The sequence below is a fragment of the Callospermophilus lateralis genome, chromosome 13 (assembly GCF_048772815.1).
Source record: "Callospermophilus lateralis isolate mCalLat2 chromosome 13, mCalLat2.hap1, whole genome shotgun sequence".
Classification (NCBI taxonomy): Eukaryota; Metazoa; Chordata; class Mammalia; order Rodentia; family Sciuridae; genus Callospermophilus; species Callospermophilus lateralis.
The window spans coordinates 55,101,118-55,119,506 of record NC_135317.1 but is presented as its reverse complement, the minus strand read 5'-3'; the positions used below and the strand labels follow the sequence as shown (position 1 = coordinate 55,119,506).

Genomic DNA, 18,389 nt, shown 5'->3' with positions numbered 1-18,389 from the left:
GGATCGAACTTGGTGCCTCACACATGCTAGTAGGCAAGTGCTCTGCTACTGAGCTACAACCCCAGACCCTTCACTTTGTTTTAAAGAAATTTTTAACTTACATTGATTGTAATTATAGTGCTTTTATATTCTAATTATATGTTTTTATATTCTAATTGTGTGTGTTATATTCTATATGTGTTTACATTATATGACTGTATAAAATGTATTAATATTTCTGTGGTAACTCCTTGATAAGTTAGAATGCCTTATTAAAGTATCTTAATTCTTCTATTGTAGATAAATGGTTATTATAGCTGTCTATATTTTAATATTTTATACACTATAATTATAGATGTTTAATGTCCAGGATTATTTGTTTTCCTTTAGGAAATGGTGTGGTAATTCATCTACCTGGATTGTTTGAAGAAGCAGAGAAAAATGTTCAAAAAGGAAAAGGTAGGAAAGAATGAGTATGACTGATAACCTGTTATTTTTTGTACAGGTTTATTAGGATCTCATGCCAGACAAACTTAACATTTCTGTCTTAAAATTATAGTAATAATTTTTTTTTGGTGTCAGTTACTAAATTCTATTCATTATAATTAGTATTTTAAACAAACAAAAGGACCAAACATAATGCCCTTGTGTAGGTCCTGATTTGTTGACACATTGCTCACCTGCAAACTTTATCTTAAGATATCTAGAATCACTATGTGTTCATGGCACAGTTCTAGTAAGTTCATGAGTTACTTACTGTCATTCTTGTTTCCTAGTTATGGAGCTCTCCCTGGTTGCTGCAACCCCAAGATGAAAGGGGGTTGTTTCCCTTCAAACGAAGGGAATGCTTCTTTTGTGCACTATACCCATTCCCATTGCCTTTAAAGAAATACCCTTGAATTTTTACCCTTTACTGATCAACTTAGCAAACTCCTTGAGGTATGAAGGGAATTTAATGATAATGCATGATTAAGGAAAAATCATTAGTAGAGTTTCCCTTTAGATGACCTCAAACTTAAAATACTTTGATTATTGTTGTTGAAGTTTATTATTCAGGTTTAAAAGCAACAATCCTTCTCAAGTGTTCTTAAAAACTGGATTGAACCTTACAGAACCCTGTCTTGCTTCCATCTTTTGTTTTTTCCTGCCTTTTCACAAAAACTGTCCTAGTCTGGGCTTTCTAAATTGGTCAACTTGGGGTTCCGATGCTCGTCTCTGCCCTTCTTTTTGTCCTTTTAGAATTTTTTTCCTTCTCTCTTTTTTCCTTCTGGCCTATTTCACCATGCTGAATCCTTTCCTGGGCTTCTTTGTAACAGTTTTCTTAAGACATTCCCTAAACTAGCTTTAGAATGCATATTTACATGTCAAAAACAACTGTAAAGGAGGTTTACCTTTTAGCACGTTACTTACTGAGAAGGAGGTTCTTTTTTTGTTGTTGTAGATGGATCTTTTATTTGATTAATTTATTTATTTATATGCGGTGCTGAGGATTGAACCCAGGGCTTCACACATGCCAGGCAAGTGCTCTACCACTGATCCACAATTCCAGCCCGGAGAAGATGGTTCTTATCCTTAATCTACACAGAATAAACTTTCAAAACAAATCTTGGATATTATCAAAGGAAGCAACTAATTTTTATTATTTTTTTAAATTTAATTTTTTATGGCGTTGGGGATTGAACCCAGTGCCTTTCATGTACTAGACAAATGTTCTATGACTGAACTATACCCTCAACCAATACAACTTATTCATAGTATCAAATAATAATTTTGAAAATGTTTGGAACTTGGTGGTTTATCTTTAGGATACATATATAGCCTACCAATATGCTGCCTTTAAAGAAAACCATCTGTTTGGATTTGTTTATCCAGTCATTCAACAGTGTTGTCCCCCGCCCCCCCCCCCCCGCCCGCTTTTTAAATGAAGAGCCCCTTGCCATGAAATCTCACAACCCCTGCTCTCAAATATCCACAGTTAAGTGGGGAATATGCGTATATTTAGTTATAATTCAGTTCAATAATTGACAGCACTTTAGAACAATTAGAAAGTTCCATTATTTTGTTTAGTCACACTTTTATTAAATGTTTTTTGGGTAAGGGTGCTATTCCTAAAATTAATTCCCTTCTCTATTTCTTCCCTTGCTAAGTACCTACCTCCCACCCCCATGTCCATCAAAATATTTTCTTATCATTTGCTTTTGGAGTTCCTGGAAGTATTTTATGTGAATATAACTGAATTGGGACTAGAGTTTTATAGAGCAAAACATTTGGAGAGATAAGAGAGTAAATGAGTTTATATATTGAATGAGGGACAGGTGAGAAAACTTTTTACACATGATTTTCGTATGCAGAAGAAAATACCCAAAAGAAAACAGTTTTAGACATTCTGTTTATACAGAAGTTAAGATGAAAAAAAACAAAAACAAAACTGTTACCCAAAATGCTTGATAAAATGTATCTTTTCTCCCCTTTTAGGTCTAGAAGGCTGGGAAAAGAGGCTTATCATATCTGACAGAGCTCATATTGGTAAGGAGGACATAACATTTATAACTATTTTTCCCCTGGATTTATAAAATGAAAGCATTTAGTACCTAATTTTGTCTCTAATGTTTTATTTAACCTAAGAAAGATGGATTTAATTGATCCAAATATACCAGATCTTACTGATTTTTTTTTCTTTTTTTCTTTTGACAAGGGCTAGGCTAAAATAAACATGTAGACAGGTTTAGCCAAGCAAATGAATAACATAAGCAGTATTTCATGGGACATCTTTAATTCTATTAAAAACTGAGCCTGGGCTGTGGTTGTGGCTCAGTGGTAGAGTGCTTGCCTAGCATGCATGAAGACCTGGGTTCAATCCTCAGCACCTCATAAAAATAAAGATATTATGTAAAAAACAACAACAACAAAAAACTAAGGAATACTGAAATACAAAAAATAGTTATGTGTACATATTAATACTTGAGTAAAAATACATCTTCCCCTTGGCAAATCTTTAGAGTGACTCTGTGCCTACAATATAATAATTACTGCTTTTCATTCAGACTAGTCTTCATTAATTACAGCAAACTCAAGTCTAAAATTAATTTTAAGCACCACTAATAAATTTGGGGTTTTCTTCCCTGTTATTTCTAAATTAATAGAATTGTTAATTAGCAGTGACATAGTTAAGAGACAATAACCAACACAGAGAAACTTACATGATAGATCTGAACTCAAACTGTATTTAAATATGTATGTATCCTGAAGCAGTAGCTGCTAAAATTTTACCATTGACCTCTACTTAAAAGGCAGCTTTCATTGAGGTTCTTTACAGTATTTCTCAGCCAAGTGCAAAAGTCAAATAATGATATCTTTGTATAACAGCCACAGACTTGAATCCTGTCCATAATCTTATTAACCCAATAAAATAGCTTGTTTGAAGTATACTGTGCTGAATTAACATATGTTTTATGTAAAATGTTCTATTTTGCATTACAGTGTTTGCCATAGGCTTCTTAATATAAAACTCTGAAAAGAACAATTTTGTGTTAGAATAGCAAAACATTTTTACATTAATATAATTATCCTGTATGTTATCTATGAGTAGAATGGTTATTCTTGTTCTATACTCAAAATTTTGAGAGCTGTTAGTGTAACTGGATGAACTGTAGGAAAACTGGTATTTTCCAAAAATGAAAGTCTGCTTGTGAGTAGTAGTTATCTCAACTGACTATGTTTAAACTACGAAAATATTAATCATCAGTAATACTTGGATTTAAAGGAAACCTTTAGTATTTCCAGAGTAATTGATAACTTAGGTGTATAACCAATATAACAAAGAACAAGCTTTATAGACCATAATAACATGTAATTTGGATAAAGACAAAGGTATTATTTTGCTTGCTTCTCAGAGGAAGGAGGTTGTAAATCTGTCATTTGTGGTGTCCATTTTCAGAATCTGATTTTTAACAATATATTTTATTTATTGGCTTATGTTAGAACTTTTATTTTAAACTTTTATGTATTCTGATATACAAAGAAATAAATTTTTTTCTTACTATCTCAATAAGAAAAAAATTTTTTATGAAGTACTTTTGTGATATTTTTATCTTTTTATACTCAACTACTCATTAAACTTACTTGATTATGTTAGCACAAGTCATCTTTAACTTCCGCCTTCATGATTTTTATATGTAGCCATTTTGTTATCCATTGCTCCTACATTATTTATAAAGTAAGCCATTACGTTAGATGGTGAAAACGACTACTTATCTTCAAAACTTTCCAGTGGTTCTCTGTGATGTGCTATGAAAATGTTTTTATCTTAATCAGTATACCACAATTTAGGATTTTAAAATAGGTAATAACTAATAACTGTCCTTTGAGTAACATTTAATCTCAGTGTACATATGATAGTTTGGCTGTATGTAAATATGAATGCTCTGATACTATTAGTCTGTTGTAAAGAGCAAAGTGTTAAAGAGGTGAACCTGTGTTTCTGCCCAGTTTCTCCAATTTCCTTCTTCATGTAAATGCTTTGGGTCCATCATTGACAGTTTGCTTAGGTATAGCACAGTGGCTAATCAAGTCACTTAACTGCTTTAGACTACCAAAAAGAAAAGACAGTAGATATGCAAAAGGGTCAAAATGCTCAGAGTGACAAGAATAGATCACTACCAATGTGAATCACTATTTTTAAATATCTGATCATAATTTTATTATGTTTCCTTAATAATGATTTTTTCTTTTCCATTTATTTTTGTTCTTAAATGGAATAATTTCTAATGGAGAAGTGGTCCTAGAGAAGATGAGCTCACTAAAATTTAGTTGTTGGTAGTAATATGGATCATAGTACATAGAATGCATTAAAATGCATATTATTAAACAGGCTGTATGAAATAAGCATGTTAATACGATTATATAGTTCTGTATAATAAAATCTACATATGTTAATATGATAGATTCTATAATGGTGAAGAGGAATAAATACTATCATTTAAAAAAAGTCAAATAGCTAACTGGAAAATTGGCTGAGAATCATTGCTATGAAACCACGTTAATCTTTGCTTCAGTGATTCTTCCCTCTCATGTGACTGATTTCCAAGACTTTTTTAAAAAAAGTTCCCATAATGTCATGAATTAAGCTTGTATAAAGTGTGTTAGATAATATGAAGCACAATATAAGAGAGGGAACTATGAACTTAGTAATTTTGGGGATTTGGATCCAAATATTAATTGTATATCCCCTGACAAGTCATATTATCTTCTGGGCATTATTCCCTGGTTGTGACCATGCGGGAAAGAATTTTTATGTTTTATTCATATTGATGCTCAGCAACTAACTCAGATACCTTACCCCACTTTGTCAAAATGTACTCTTTTCTTTTCTTTCTTTCCATTTGTCTGGAGTTTTCTTTTAGTGCCTTCCATTTTTTTTCCAAAAATTAGCCTTTGAACTTTTGTAGACTCTTAGTAATATGCCTCTTTCTCGTATTAGTCATTTGTATTTTCTCCATCTTTATCTTGTTAGTCTAACTAGAGCTTTTTCCATTTTATCACTTTTGATTTTTTAAAAATAAACATTTGGTTTTGTTGATTTTTCTGTTTTCTATTTCATTAGTTTTAATTCTCTCCATTTTTTCTTTGATTTTAATTTGCTCTTTTCCTAGTCTCTTTAGAAGCTTAGATCATTGCTTTTAGATGTTTCTTTTCTAATACAAGCTTTTAAAATTGTATATGACCCTCTAACATTACTTTAGCTATGTTCCACAAATTTGGACATTTTGCATATTCATTTTCATTCATTTCATTTTTTGACCCTTAAGTTATTGACCATATTTATGTTACTAAATATTGAAGATTTTCCTGATTTCTATTATTTATTTCTAATATACTTGTTGTGGACAAAAGATATACTCTGTATGATTCCAGTCTTTTAAAATTTGTTGAGAAATATTTATGTTCTGGTATATTAGCTGTTTTGGTTTATGTTTTCATAGATTGGTTTTGTCTGAACTTTATATAAAATTCTATAGTATGCAATCCCTTGGCTTCCACAAACATTTTGTGAGATTTATCTTTATTGTTACACAAAGAAGAAGTTTTTCGTTGCTGTATAGTATCCCATTATATGGCTGTACCACAATTAATCCACAGTACCATGATGAAAATTTGTTTCCAATATTGGGCAAATGGTGCTCTGAATATATTTATAGATGTCTTCTGGTACATAGTATAGTAGTGTGATTTTAAGGATGTTGTTATTACTTCTGTGGCACTGAGAGTAATCTTGATTTACTGGATAATTTAAAATCACACAATGTAAATTTAGCATCTTTAATGTAACTTGCTACTGTACGAAATGTCAGAACTCCCCCACCAGAGAAACCTGTTATGAGGTTAAAAGGGTGGTTATAAACCTTGTCAAGTAGGGGAGAATACTGTCTTGACAGTTACCTTAAACAGAAGAAATTAGGGATGATTAATTTACGTGGTTAGTCAGAAGGTGGTTTTAGGCTAGGTTTTATCAAGCTTTTTGAGTTTCACTATTTCTAATTACAATGTTAGTCTTCTAAAACTTTTAAATAGTTTTTTTGTTGTTGTTTTTTCAAATGCCACTAATTTTAAGAAACTTCTATCAGTCATTCTGTTAAAAACCTACACTCATTTCTACTTATTTGGAAATGATAGTATCATTGGTGAAAAGAAACCATAGTTATTTATACTAAAATTCATTGAATTGTATGTATGCTTAAAAATGGGTGAATTTTGTGGTCTGTAGATTATATTCCCATATTTAAAAATAAAACATAACCCAAGAAACTTTGGTTAGAAGTTTATAGACAAATTCTGGGCCTGCCTCATCTATAAACCAGCTATTCATTTAGTCAGTAAATATTTGAGAACTTTTTGGGACAGGAAATTAACCAGCAAGCTAAATTAACATTGTCCAAATACTGAAGACGATTGGTAGGGGAAACAAATTAGTGTAGATGTAGGAAGAGGTGAATTCTTTGCAGGAGAAGCATATACCTTTTAGTCTAAGACTGCAAAGTATGCCATTGTGACCAGAGGGTAAAGAAAGTGGCAGAGCGTCAAAGCCATTGAGTTTTTTAAGGGCAAGGGAGTGTTGATGTTATTTTTATGTCTTGGAAAAATGGTTTTGGCCGATTAAAGAATTTGGGTTAGAGATATCCAAGAGTGAGAATAGATACATACGTTAGTCTACTTTTAGTGAAAGGTGATGGAAGCTTGGCACTAGTGAGGAAGAAGGAGGTGTTGAATGATTCCTAGATTTCTGGAATCTAGAACTTGAAGAAAAAAGGATATCTTTGTAAACTGAGTTTATAGAATTATAGGGTAGGGTGTTCCAAAATTAGCTTCTTAATGACTCATTTTTTGAAATCATGTAGACTGCAATCAATCAGAGGCATATTTTCATATTAATGTGCCAGTTGGCATTATAATCCTTACCCCTACCATTATCACTTTTTACAATTTATATAGGCATTATGAAATGAGACCTATTATAACTTCAGTAATTTGAAATGCAGTATGTTTTATTTTTGTATATTATTTTTGTTTCAATAACAGCCATGGTTTTGTTTTATTTCTCTTCAGTATTTGATTTTCATCAAGCAGCTGATGGTATCCAGGAACAACAGAGACAAGAACAAGCAGGAAAAAAGTATGATATTTTTTGTACCGGTCAAGCACCTTTATGTTTAAATTCTAGGACAGAACTTTCAAAAAATATTGGAATGCCCTTTCAATAGAATTATAAAAATAAACTCACAGGAAATAACATAAATAAATACTCATATGTAACTTCATTCCTTGTGATGATTTGACCATAAGACCTATGTATCTTTCTTATCTAACTCAAAGCTTGTTTTAATTTGTTTTTAAGTTTGGGTACCACAAAAAAGGGCATTGGCCCAGTTTATTCTTCCAAAGCTGCTCGGAGTGGACTTCGGATGTGCGATCTTGTCTCTGACTTTGAAGGCTTCTCTGAGAGGTAAATAACTTGTGTTTCACAAGTGGATATTTAGAATTTTCAAAATCTTGGTTGCAAAATGGTATAATCGGTGTTCTAGTTAAATAATGATGGTTGGCTTTATTATGACTATTTTTATGAAGTACCGGCATTATTTGTTTTGCATGCTAATTGGTCATTAATTTCAGATTTATATCATGAAAAATAACATGCTAATGACATCAGTAGTATCTCAAGAAGACAACATAAGAATTCTATTTAAGGATTGGATAATGGGATGGTTTGCTGAGAAACAATGTTTTTAGTGGGTGTAGCAGTACTTTGATGTAAATCACCATGATCTACAGTCTTGATCTTTGGATTTTCACATCAAAAATTCCATATGTCTTCCCACCCAGAAATAATTAGCCTCTCAGGTCCTGGTAAATTATTGTGTACCAAGTGCACCTTGAAAAATAGAAATGCCACATTGACACATACTCTGTATAGAAAAATCTTTATGGGAAACCTGATAATCACCAAATAGCTATACAGTAACTCAGTGATAAGTTGTGTTTAATATGTGGCATTAAGGCTATAATAATGTGCTACATCCTTTTTCTATTAAGTTTATATTTGTTTGTACAGGGAAGATACCTAAGAAGGCTTTTAAGAGACAAATCGCTAATGTCTGCCTCTTTTACAAACATCATGTAAACCATTTCCTTCTGTTTTTTATTCAGTATAATACAGATTTAAGTCTTTTGTATTTACAGATTTCAGTCCCACTATTCTTTTTCCCTCCTTATACACATATCAGTGTTAGGATTAATGTGCTGATAAGACCACTTATAATCTACAGAAATCATTTAAATTGAATGATATTATTTGAAACATTTTTATAAGAGCTAATAGATTGATTCACCTGTATTTCTCAGGTTCAAGGTTCTAGCTAACCAGTACAAATCTATATATCCTACTTTGGAAATAGACATTGAAGGTGAATTGCAAAAACTCAAGGTAATATTTTCTGACCTCTTTAATGTCCTTTTAATGCTTGTTTGCCAAATTAGCCTCTAGGTCTTGCATTCATTACAGTTTTGTGTAAGAACTGATAAAGGATATTTACCAGTTTGTCTTGAGGACAGCCTGTTTGGCTTACACAAAATATTGGGAGGGGAACAAGAGTAATGTAGGAAGGTAAGCTTAAGTTAGGGACCAGATAGATCATAGATCTAGATCTTATATGCATGGTAAGAAATTCAACTTTGATCCTGGAGATAATGGAAAGCTCTGATAATTTTGAGCAGAAGGAAGCCTAGATTTGCATTATATAAAAACCACTCATAGCAATTGGAGTATAGTTTAGCAAAGTGACAAGTGTAGGATGATAATTTTCAAAGTTAACCAACCCATTTTAGGCTTGATAGCTCATAGGATCAATTTCTTTAGCACTCTGTATTCCTAAGAGACAAATAAGGTAATTGGCCAAAGATGAGCCCCACATTGGATAAATGTTAGGTGTCAGTGATGCCTAAGTTGATCATCAGTATAGGATTCTACCTTTCCATCTTTCTGTTCCTCCATATTCATTGATAAATTTCACATGTTTCCTGTGTTTTTGATTTTTACTTCTCTAAAGTTATCAGCCTCACTTCCAGAACTGAACAGGAATCTACAAACAGTATGCTATTCCAGAATAGTCATAGACATTGATCTGTCCACTCATTGGTTTCCAAGAAAAAAACCCCCAAATTTTAAAAGACCTCCATTTTCTTTAACAGCTTGGAAATATTTATGCACTATAGTATGGGTATGACTTTTCATTTCTGTTTTACAAATGTTCTGTGTGAATGTAAAGTAGATGAAGAATAATAAATAAAATTGGGTAAGAAAATTTTTATAGGCAAAGTTATATTAAACCAGGTCTATGAGGAACAAGGGGCGTGATGAATAGAATGGTCATTTTAGCCATACAAAAAGAACTAAAAACAGAAATAAATAAGGAATTAGACTAGAGCCAAGGAGAGGCCATACATTTATCAGTGGGTTTAACATACTCAGATGTTTCCATAGTTGAAACTAGGTTTTAGTGCATTTACACTATAGAACTTAGGGGAAGTTCTTGTTTATATTACATTTTTACTTGAATTCTGAATTTAAATAGTATTTCTAAAATTTTAAATGTTTTGAAGATTCTTTGTAATGCTTATACATAAAATAATATTTGATATTAATATTGTGTAGATATTTTACGGTAATAGAATACAACGAAAAAGAATAATAGCAATCAGCTATTGATATTTGCATGCTTGGCAATATAACTTGTGGCCCTCACCACATTTTGATAATTACTCCGAAGCGTATTTCAAAATTCCTGGTTATATGGATTATAAATGCAACTCTTAAAGTATCTTATAAAATTTAAAAGATCAGTTCAAAATTTTTCCTGAAAGCTGGCTTATGAAGCACAATTTCTTTGTTACTTGGAAGATTTTCATTATTTACAATGAGGTTAATGTAGAACGTTGGTTTTTTTGTTTTGTTTTGGTGGTGGTGCTAGGGATATGCTAAGCAAACAGGAAGCGCTCTGCCACTGAAACATATGCCAGTCCTGTATAATTGTTCTTGATCTAGTGTCTCTTTTCTGGTCCTAGTGAATCAACATGAGAGATCAAAGCTAATCCAAATTTTGCAATAAGATGAGCACTGTCACCAGCCCCTTTCTCTTTTCATTTGTCAGTTTTCATTATCATACAGTCAAGTAATTTATACTTATACTGGTTAATTTTAAGTGTATTAGTATACATGGAAATTGGTTTTTGTCTTTGTACATAGGGTTATATGGAAAGGATTAAACCAATGGTGAGAGATGGAGTTTATTTCCTATATGAGGCCCTACATGGACCACCAAAGAAAATCTTGGTAGAAGGTGCAAATGCAGCATTGTTAGATATTGATTTTGGTAAGTGAGATATAATTCATAGGCAGCTTGACTAAGCCTAACGTGCTTAAGATATAAGTAATTAATATTAGCATTAAGGAGCTTCAAAGTGATACTGTTAGCTTATGGTATTCAGGAATTATGAAAGTTTGTCAACTTATGCCAAAATTTTTTAAAGAAATATTGTTGAAAACACAACACATAATGTTAAGTTTTATACTGATTTAGAAAAAAGGAAATCATTTGGATTCAATAGATTTGGGTTCTATAAGTTACGAATTTCAGCCTTTTTTAAAATAAGTATACATTTGTGCATTCTAAGATATGTGAAAGCCTGCTTACACTGACTCACTTCCTGTGTATGAGACTTTCTAGATGGATTCAGAGTATTTCCTCCATCCTCAAAGGTTAATATTTAATATCATCAACCTACTGTTTGTTGGTAGTTGCACCTAAACATAATCTCTCATGATTATTATTATTGTTCTCAGCTTTAACTGATATTTCATTGACTTTAAGAAAACCAAAGAAAGTATTTTGATATAGTAGGTAGATGATTTTGATACTATCATATGGCTAGTCAATCAAGAAAGAAACTGGTGTCTAATTGGCAAAGAGTTAAGTTTGAAGGGAGAGAAAAGTTCACCATTCTTAAATTTTATCTTGTAGTTCAGGGATTATTCCTTGAATAAAGATTAAAAGCTTGGGAAATGTTGAATACCACACAATTCTTAGTATGTTGCTACCACTCCAGGTTGCTGCTGCATCTTAAATATTCATGTCAGGGAGTCATTTGTTTTCAAATAACAGGAGACTCTTCAAATATGTAGAAGGGTTTTTGCATTAAATTCTTTTGCAATTTATTAAGTGAATACCTATCATACAGACTTGATTCAGCAACTGCATGCACTCATTCATGAATCCTCTCCAGTATAAGCACTTTAGTTAAAGCTCTAACCACCTACAATTTTATCTCATTACAAAGAGTGAAAAATGAAACATTAAGGTTTGAGAGAGGTCAGCATCAGTTATGATCAAGTCTGTTGGTTAAATAGAATATACGAAAATGAAGAATTTTAATAATAATTCTGTTTTAAATTGTATATATACATTTGTGTATCTTGATGTTTGTTTCTTTTTTTAGGGACTTACCCTTTTGTAACTTCTTCAAACTGTACTGTTGGAGGTGTTTGTACAGGTTTGGGTATGCCACCTCAAAATGTTGGTGAAGTGTATGGAGTTGTGAAAGCTTATACCACAAGAGTTGGTATTGGTGCCTTTCCTACAGAACAAGACAATGTAAGCCTATTTCCCAGTAAATTCAGTTCAAAAAATATGGGAAGAAAAAGTCATATTTTGGTTTTTGTTATTGTTTTTCTTAATAAGTTCTTATCTCCTGTGCCTTGCAGTTCATTTACAAGGATTATTAGATATGTTTGCCTTACAGTTTTCATGAAAACATCAAATTCAGTTGTTCTTGGAATGTTCTGCTGGATTTGTGTATTTTAATAAAAACTAATGATTCATTTTTAATAGCATTTAGTTTTCTTTTTTGAAAAATCTTACCAATTTTCATTTTTATCTATATAACATCATAAGAAATATTGGCTTAAAAAATACTAAAAAACAAAAAGTGAATCTATTCCAACTAGAGTCTACCTCAGGTAAACCATACTATTTTTCTGTAATTCTACCTTTAGCTTAAGTATTTTCTGTAAGGTGTTTATCACAAAGAGACTTTATTTTGTTATATAAACTCTAGTATAATTCATTTATAATAATAATATCCTAATTCATAGGTTTTAATTCCCATTTTCTAGGAAATTGGAGAATTATTACAAACAAGGGGTAGGGAGTTTGGTGTGACTACAGGAAGGAAAAGAAGATGTGGCTGGTTGGACCTTGTTTTACTCAAATATGCTCATATGATCAATGGATTTACTGCGTGAGTTGTCTTCAGAACATTTGTTTCAGGAAATAATAGGACAGTTCATGACCACAGGTTTAATTTTGTGGAGCATAAATTTGGGGTAGTATCTTAATAGAAAAATTTCACTCTTTATTCTCCAAACTGAAATGATAGTTCCAGGTAGAAGTGGACCAAGAAATAGTGGAAGGATATATAAAGACAGGGACCCCAAGCTAACTTGGTAGATAGAAAAGAATCATGATGGTCTCACATGTTTGAATAGAGAGGAAGACATAAGTAGGTAGAAGGATGGATAGGTAGGTAGTCTGGAGTCTGCAGTCTGGCTGGGCACAAAATCACGAGCCACTCAAGCAGGAACAAACTTTATTTTTTGAAACTGCCGCCAATGATCCCTAGGAGTCTGGGAAGATTCCCGATCGACCCACTCCGAGTTCTCCCGGAACCCAAGAGGCGGTTCCTCCCCCGGAATTCCCTCCTACCGCACTTCCCCAACCAATGGGAACTCTCCAGGAGTCCCATAGCAGGCCAAGGTGGACAGCAGGAGTCCAATATCCATATGAATGCAAATCTTAACATAATCATATCATCTCAATGGCTTGTTGGCTTCACCTTTCAACCAAAAATGCCATGTATCATATTACTTGGCTGTGGCTCTTAGCATAGAATAAGCACAATGTGTTTATACAAATGTCTGACTTCCTAGATTCAAATCTCAGATCCAGGTATCATGCTTGTGTGACTAGGTGAGTTAATCTTTCTGTACTATAGTTGTTATCATCTTTAAAATGGAGGTATACTATTACCTGTGTCATGGGGTGTTTTGAAAATGAGGTAAGAAATGTAGTGAGAATGTATAGTGCACTGGCTCATTGAAAATGCTTAGTAAAAGTTATTAACATATATACATAAATATATAAATAAATGTGTTCATATCCACATTAATTAGGCTGAATTTCTAGCCAAAAAAAAAAAAAGAATAATATTTAAAAAAAAAAATAGCTTGTGGATAAGAATCCCAAATGCAGTGTTCTATCTAATTTCCACAGATTTTCCTTTAAAAACCTGTTTTCCAGTCAGTTTACTGGGAATTTTTGATGTATCATGAAGAAGTCCTTGATGTGGTTTCCTCACTCTTTGACACTTTCTGACCAGAAGGGTGAAGGTGATGGTAACCAGAATGAAAAAGTGAGGGATAATGGCATGTGTGTAAATGTACTTATATTTTATGATCATCCATGTGTTCCATGGCCACAGAATGCATTCTTAACTCCAGGCAGCCCTCCCACAAATGTCTTGTTGATTGGTCATAAGAAAGCTGAGTAAGGGTTTGTGAAGTCACAGTAAAAATCTGTTGTAATTTCTAGAAAGTAACTTAGTTGCCTATATAAAAAATATGCATCAGTATGTCATTTTCTAGTTGTTTTAATGTGTGGCACGTTTTAAAATATAATCCTAACAAGTTTTCAGAAATGCTTTGGAACTTTGAGCTTTGCATGAATTTTCCTTTACTCCTGCATCAACCAAATTAGACATTAGGGACTTTAAGAGTTTGCTATTTTAATATTGTGTTCTCTTCTGAAATTAGGTTGGCCCTTACGAAGCTGGATATTTTGGACATGTTTATGGAAATCAAAGTTGGAGTTGCTTACAAACTAGATGGTGAAATCATACCTCATTTCCCAGGTACTCTTTTTTTTAGTCTGTCTAAAGAACATCAAAAAGTGAATGTAATAGAGCAATTTTTTAAAGCTGTTCTGTGTAATTCATGGTGTATAGCCATAGGCTTGATATGACCTTTATGAATAGTGCCAATATATTTACTATTGGCATGTGATTTATAACTGCTCTTCATTTGGGTGCTAGTCACAATAAGCATGTGCTCAAAATAAAGAGAGAAAGAGAACAGTTCTGGACCATGCTGCTCCTAAGTCTCTTCCTTCCTGTTTTTTTTTTTTTGACATGAAGTAATTTTATTTTATTTTATTTTTTTTAAATTAATTTTTATTGTTGGTTGTTCAAAACATTACGTAGTTCTTGATATATCATATTTCACATTTTGATTCAAGTGGGATATGAACTCCCATTTTTACCCCGTATACAGATTGCAGAATCACATCAGTTGCACATCCATTGATTTACATATTGCCATACTAGTGTCTGTTGTATTCTGCTGCCTTTCCTATCCTCTACTGTCCCCCCTCCCCCCCTCCCCTCTCCTCTTCTCTCTCTACCGCCTCTACTGTAATTCATTTCTCCCCCTTATATTTTTCCCCCTTTCCCCTCACTTCCTCTTGTATGTAATTTTGTATACCCCTGAGGGTCTCTGTCCATTTCCATGTAATTTCCCTTCTGTCTCCCTTTCCCTCCCACCTCTCATCCCTGTTTAATGTTAATCTTCTTCTCATGCTCTTCGTCCCTACTCTGTTCTTAGTTACTCTCCTTATATCAAAGAAGACATTTGGCATTTGTTTTTAAGGGATTGCTAGCTTCACTTAGCATAATCTGCTCTAATGCCATCCATTTTCCTCCAAATTCTATGATTTTGTCATTTTTTAATGCAGAGTAATACTCCATTGTGTATAAATGCCACATTTTTTTTTATCCATTTGTCTATTGAAGGGCATCTAGGTTGGTTCCACAGTCTTGCTATTGTGAATTGTGCTGCTATGAACATGGATGTAGCAGTGTCCCTATAGTGTGCTCTTTTTAGGTCTTTAGGGAATAGACTGAGTAGGGGAATAGCTGGGTCAAATGGTGGTTCCATTCCGAGCTTTCCAAGACATCTCCATACTGCTTTCCAAATTGGCCGCACCAATTTGCAGTCCCACCAGCAATGTACAAGTGAACCCTTTTCCCCACATCCTCGCCAGCACTTGTTGTTGTTTGACTTCCTAATGGCTGCCAATCTTACTGGAGTGAGATGGTATCTTAGGGTGGTTTTGATTTGCATTTCTCTGACTGCTAGAGATGGTGAGCATTTTTTCATGTACTTGTTGATTGATTGTATGTCCTCCTCTGAGAAGTGTTTGTTCAGGTCCTTGGCCCATTTGTTGATTGGGTTATTTGTTATCTTATTGTCTAATTTTTTTAGTTCTTTGTATATTCTGGATATTAGGGCTCTGTCTGAAGTGTGAGGAGTAAAGATTTGTTCCCAGGACGTAGGCTAACTATTTACCTCTCTTATTGTTTCTTTTGCTGAGAAAAAACTTTTTTAGTTTGAGTAAGTCCCATTTGTTGATTCTAGTTATTAACTCTTGTGCTATGGGTGTCCTATTGAGGAATTTGGAGCCTGACCCCACAGTATGTAGATCATAGCCAACTTTTTCTTCTATCAGACGCCATGTCTCTGATTTGATATCAAGTTCCTTGATCCACTTTGAGTTAACTTTTGTGCATGGGGAGAGAAAGGGATTCAGTTTCATTTTGTTGCATATGGATTTCCAGTTTTCCCAACACCATTTGTTGAAGATGCTATCCTTCCTCCATTGCATGCTTTTAGCCCCTTTATCAAATATAACATAGTTGTAATTTTGTGGATTGGTTTCTGTGTCCTCTATTCTGTACCATTGGTCCACCCGCCTGTTTTGGTACCAGTACCATGCTGTTTTTGTTACTATTGCTCTGTAGTATAGTTTGAAGTCTGGTATAGCTATACCGCCTGATTCACACTTCCTGCTTAGCATTGTTTTTGCTATGCTGGGTCTTTTATTTTTCCATATGAATTTCATGATTGCTTTCTCTATTTCTACAAGAAATGTGTTGGGATTTTGATTGGCATTGCATTAAACCTATAGAGAACTTTTGGTAATATCGCCATTTTGATGATGTTAGTTCTACCTATCCATGAACAGGGTATATTTTTCCATCTTCTAAGATCTTCTTCTATTTCTCTTTAGGGTTCTGTAGTTTTCATTGTATAAGTCTTTCACCTCTTTTGTTAGGTTGATTCCCAAGTATTTTATTTTTTTTGAGGATATTGTGAATGGAGTGGTTGTCCTCATTTCCATTTCAGAGGATTTGTCGCTGATATACAGGAATGCCTTTGATTTATGCATGTTGATTTTATATCCTGCCACTTTGCTGAATTCATTTATTAGCTCTAATAGTTTCTTTGTCGACCCTTTTGGGTCTGCTAGGTATAGAATCATGTCATCTGCAAATAGTGATAATTTGAGTTCTTCTTTTCCTATTTTTATGCCTTTAATTTCTTTCGTCTATCTAATTGCTCCGGCCAGTGATTCAAGAACTATGTTGAACAGAAGTGGTGTGAGAGGGCATCCCTGTCTTGTTCCAGATTTTAGAGGGAATGCCTTCAGTTTTTCTCCATTCAGAATGATGCTAGCCTGAGGCTTAGCATAGATTGCTTTTACAATATTGAGGTATGTTCCTGTTATCCCTAGTTTTTCTAGAGTTTTGAACATAAAGGGATGCTGTACTTTGTTGAATGCTTTTTCCGCATCTATCAAGATGATCATATGGTTCTCATTTTTAAGCCTATTGATGTGGTGAATAACATTTATTGATTTTCGTATATTGAATCAACCTTGCATCCCAGGGATAAATCCTACCTGATCATGGTGCACAATTTTTTTGAAATGTTTTTGTATCCGGTTCGCCAGAATTTTATTGAGGATTTTTGCATCTAGGTTCATTAGAGATATTGGTCTGTAGTTTTCTTTCTTTGAAGTGTCTTTGTCTGGTATAGGAATCAGGGTGATGTTGGCCTCGTAGAATGAATTTGGAAGTTCTCCCTCTTTTTCTATTTCCTGAAATAGCTTGAAAAGTATTGGTATTAGTTTCTCTTTAAGGGTTTTGTAAAACTCTGCTGTATACCCATCCAGTCCTGGGCTTTTCTTAGTTGGTAGTCTTTTGATGGTTTCTTCTGTTTCCTCAATTGATATTGGTCTGTTTAGGTTGTCAATATCCTCCTGACTCAATCTGGGCAGATAATATGACTTAAGAAATTTATCGATGCCTTCACTATCTTCTATTTTATTGGAGTATAAGGATTCAAAATAATTTCTAATTGTCTTCTGTATTTCTGAAGTGTCTGTTGTGATATTGCCTTTTTCATCCCGTATGCTAGTAATTTGAGTTCTCTCTCTTCTTCTCTTCATTAGCGTGGCTAAGGGTCTGTCGATTTTATTTATTTTTTCAAAGAACCAACTTTTAGTTTTGTCAATTTTTTCAATTGTTTCTTTTGTTTCGATTTCATTAATTTCAGCTCTGATTTTAATTATTTCTTGCCTTCTACTTCTTTTGCTGTTGTTTTGCTCTTCTTTTTCTAGGATTTTGAGATGAAATATTAGATCATTTATTTGTTGGTTTTTTCTTTTTTTAAGGAATGAACTCCAAGCAATCAATTTTCCTCTTAGAACTGCTTTCAATGTGTTCCATAGATTTCGATATGTTGTGTCTGTGTTTTCATTTATCTCTAAGAATTTTTTAATTTCCTCCTTGATGTCTTCTATAACCCATTGATCATTCAGTAACCTATTGTTCATTCTCCAAGTGATGCATGATTTTTCCTTACTTCTTTTATCATTGATTTTCAATTTCATTCCATTATGATCAGATAA

General features: G+C 33.2%; 1 protein-coding gene across 1 annotated transcript in view; it reads left to right on the top strand.

The window, feature by feature from the left end:
* The window catches only part of Adss2 (adenylosuccinate synthase 2), a 44,503-nt gene that overhangs the window by 10,667 nt on the left and 15,447 nt on the right, over positions 1 to 18,389 (top strand). Inside the window, exons 3-11 of the mRNA XM_076872976.1 lie at positions 370 to 438; positions 2,455 to 2,505; positions 7,582 to 7,648; positions 7,871 to 7,978; positions 8,875 to 8,956; positions 10,775 to 10,901; positions 12,025 to 12,179; positions 12,701 to 12,825; positions 14,396 to 14,493. Of these exons, the coding sequence (XP_076729091.1) occupies positions 370 to 438; positions 2,455 to 2,505; positions 7,582 to 7,648; positions 7,871 to 7,978; positions 8,875 to 8,956; positions 10,775 to 10,901; positions 12,025 to 12,179; positions 12,701 to 12,825; positions 14,396 to 14,493 (882 nt within the window). The remainder of the gene's footprint in view (positions 1 to 369; positions 439 to 2,454; positions 2,506 to 7,581; positions 7,649 to 7,870; positions 7,979 to 8,874; positions 8,957 to 10,774; positions 10,902 to 12,024; positions 12,180 to 12,700; positions 12,826 to 14,395; positions 14,494 to 18,389) is intronic.